The 2,451-nt window shown below is 40.3% G+C and overlaps 1 protein-coding gene across 1 annotated transcript; it reads left to right on the top strand.

Annotated features, from left to right (window-relative positions):
* The first annotated feature begins 646 nt into the window (after positions 1-646).
* On the top strand, positions 647-1,606 carry LOC123782699 (olfactory receptor 56B2-like). The gene has a single exon (XM_045782972.2). The coding sequence runs from the start codon at positions 647-649 to the stop codon at positions 1,604-1,606; it is 960 nt and encodes a 319-aa protein (XP_045638928.2).
* Positions 1,607-2,451: the final 845 nt, after the last annotated feature.

The raw sequence follows: 2,451 nt of genomic DNA, 5'->3' as shown, positions 1-2,451 counted from the left end.
CTAATGATTTTGAACATTTTTTTCATGTGTCTGTTAGCCATTTGTATGTCTTCTTTGAAAAGTGTTCATATCTTCTTCCCTATTTTTGATTTGATTATTTGTTTCCCGTGTATTGAGTTTGAGAAGTTCTTTGTAGATCTTGGATACTAGTCTTTTATCTGTAGTGTCATTTGCAAATATCTTCTCCCATTCCATGGGCTACTTCTTAGTTTTTTTGACTGTTTCTTTGGCTGTGCAGAAGCTTTTTATCTTGATGAAGTCCCACAAGTTCATTTTTACTTTTGTTTCTCTTGCCTTTGGAGATGTGTCATGAAAAAAGTTGCTGTGGCCGATGTCAAAGAGGTTGCAGCCTCTGTTCTCCTCTAGGATTTTGATGGATTCCTGTCTCACATCAAGGTCTTTCATCCATTTGGAGTTTATCTTTGTGTATGGTGTGAGAGAGTGGTCAAGTTTCATTCTTTTGCATGTTCTGCCATGGCTCCTATTTCACTAGAAATGTCCAATAAATGTTAGTGGCAGAATCAGAAGAATAAAGATGAAGAATCCTCCATTTCAAAACCAGGAACATGGTAACTTCTTTTCAAATACTGTTTGAGAGTCTGCTAAGAATAGTGACTTTGAATATTTTTTTTTCTCCTAGTGAAGGATGTTGCAGGATCTCACACATTCCAACATCTCTAAGTTCCAAGTCTCTGAGTTCATTCTGATGGGATTCCCAGGCATTCACGCCTGGCAGCACTGGCTCTCCCTGCCCCTGGCTCTGCTCTACCTCTTAGCTCTCATTGCCAACATCCTTATCCTGGTCATCATCAAACAAGAGGCCACACTGCACCAGCCTATGTACTATTTCCTGGGGATCCTGGCTGTGGTAGACATGGGACTGGCCACCACCATCATGCCCAAGATCTTGGCCATCTTATGGTTCAGTGCCAAGGACATCAGTCTCCCTGAGTGCTTTGCTCAGATGTATGTCATACATTGCTTTGTGGCCATGGAGTCAGGTATCTTTGTCTGCATGGCTATAGACAGATACGTAGCCATTTGCAGACCTCTACACTACCCATCAGTAGTTACTGAATCTTTTGTGGTCAAAGCAACTATGCTCATGGCACTCAGAAACAGCCTGGCTACCATCCCAGTGCCTGTGATGGCTGCTCAGAGACACTACTGCTCACAGAACCAAATTGAGCACTGCCTGTGTTCTAATCTTGGAGTCACTCGCTTATCCTGTGATGACAGGACAATCAATAGCATCTACCAGGTTCTCCTGGCCTGGACACTGATGGGGAGTGACCTGGGTTTGATTTTCTTGTCATATTCTTTGATACTTCACTCGGTGCTAAAGCTGAACTCAGCAGAAGCTGCATCCAAAGCCCTAAGTACCTGTACTTCTCACCTCATCCTAATCCTGTTCTTCTACTCAGTCATCATAGTCATTTCCATCACCCATAGTGCAGCAATGACAGTTCCCCTCATCCCAGTTCTACTCAAGGTACTACACAATGTCATTCCTCCTGCCCTCAACCCCATGGTGTATGCACTCAAGAACAGGGAGCTCAGGCAGGGCTTGTATAAGGTTCTGAAGCTGGACAACAAGGGTAACTAACACTGAGAATGGGTTCACTTTTGATTACTACAGCTTTGTCGTATTTTCTCCCACGTATTTTTTTTCCCATCATATTCGCCAATCATCACACTTGGCTGAAGAAGTAAGGAACTTCACCGGCAACTTTTCAGTTAGTATAAGGAATCTGTGGTGAAAATGAAACTTCAAAAATAGGGGTGAAATTAATATTTGAAACCTTGGAACTCAGGAAAGATCTTCATCATAGCATAGTGATGTTGATTGTCTCAGGCAATCTATGGGGGTGGGAGGGGAATATGCATCTAATTTTCTTACTTAGTTGCCCTGGCTCGAACTTCTAGATATCTGGATATCTCCCAATCTCTTCTATTTAATTGAAGCATTTAGTCCACACATATTAATTTGCTTATTGATAACATAGGACTTACTGCTGCCATTTGTCTTTTTGCTCTTTAATGTCTCTTATATTTTTTTTAATGGGCAAAGGTTTTGAATAGACGTTTTCTAAAGAAGATGTGCAATGAGCATCAACCACATGAAAAGATGCTCAACAACATTAATCATGAGACAAATTCAATTCAAAACCACGAGATAGCACTCTAACCCTTAAATTACTTTAATTTGTTGTTGTTGTTGTTGTTGTTGTTATGGAGGTATAATTAACTTACAGTGTTATATTAGACTCAGGTGTACAATATAATAATTCAGCAATTCTATACATTATTATAGACTTACCCCCTCCCCATTTACCTCCCCTCTGGCAGCAACCGATTTGTCCTCTGTACTTTAGAGTCTAATTTTTTTTGGTCTCCATTTTCTTTGTTCATTTTTTTTTTTAATTCCACATATAAGTGAAATAATATGGT

This window comes from Ursus americanus, chromosome 16, assembly GCF_024610735.1.
Source record: "Ursus americanus isolate L20-20 chromosome 16, mUrsAme1.1.p, whole genome shotgun sequence".
NCBI lineage: Eukaryota > Metazoa > Chordata > Mammalia > Carnivora > Ursidae > Ursus > Ursus americanus.
The sequence above is the reverse complement of the archived record's forward strand: the minus strand, read 5'-3'. Positions and strand labels throughout refer to the sequence as shown.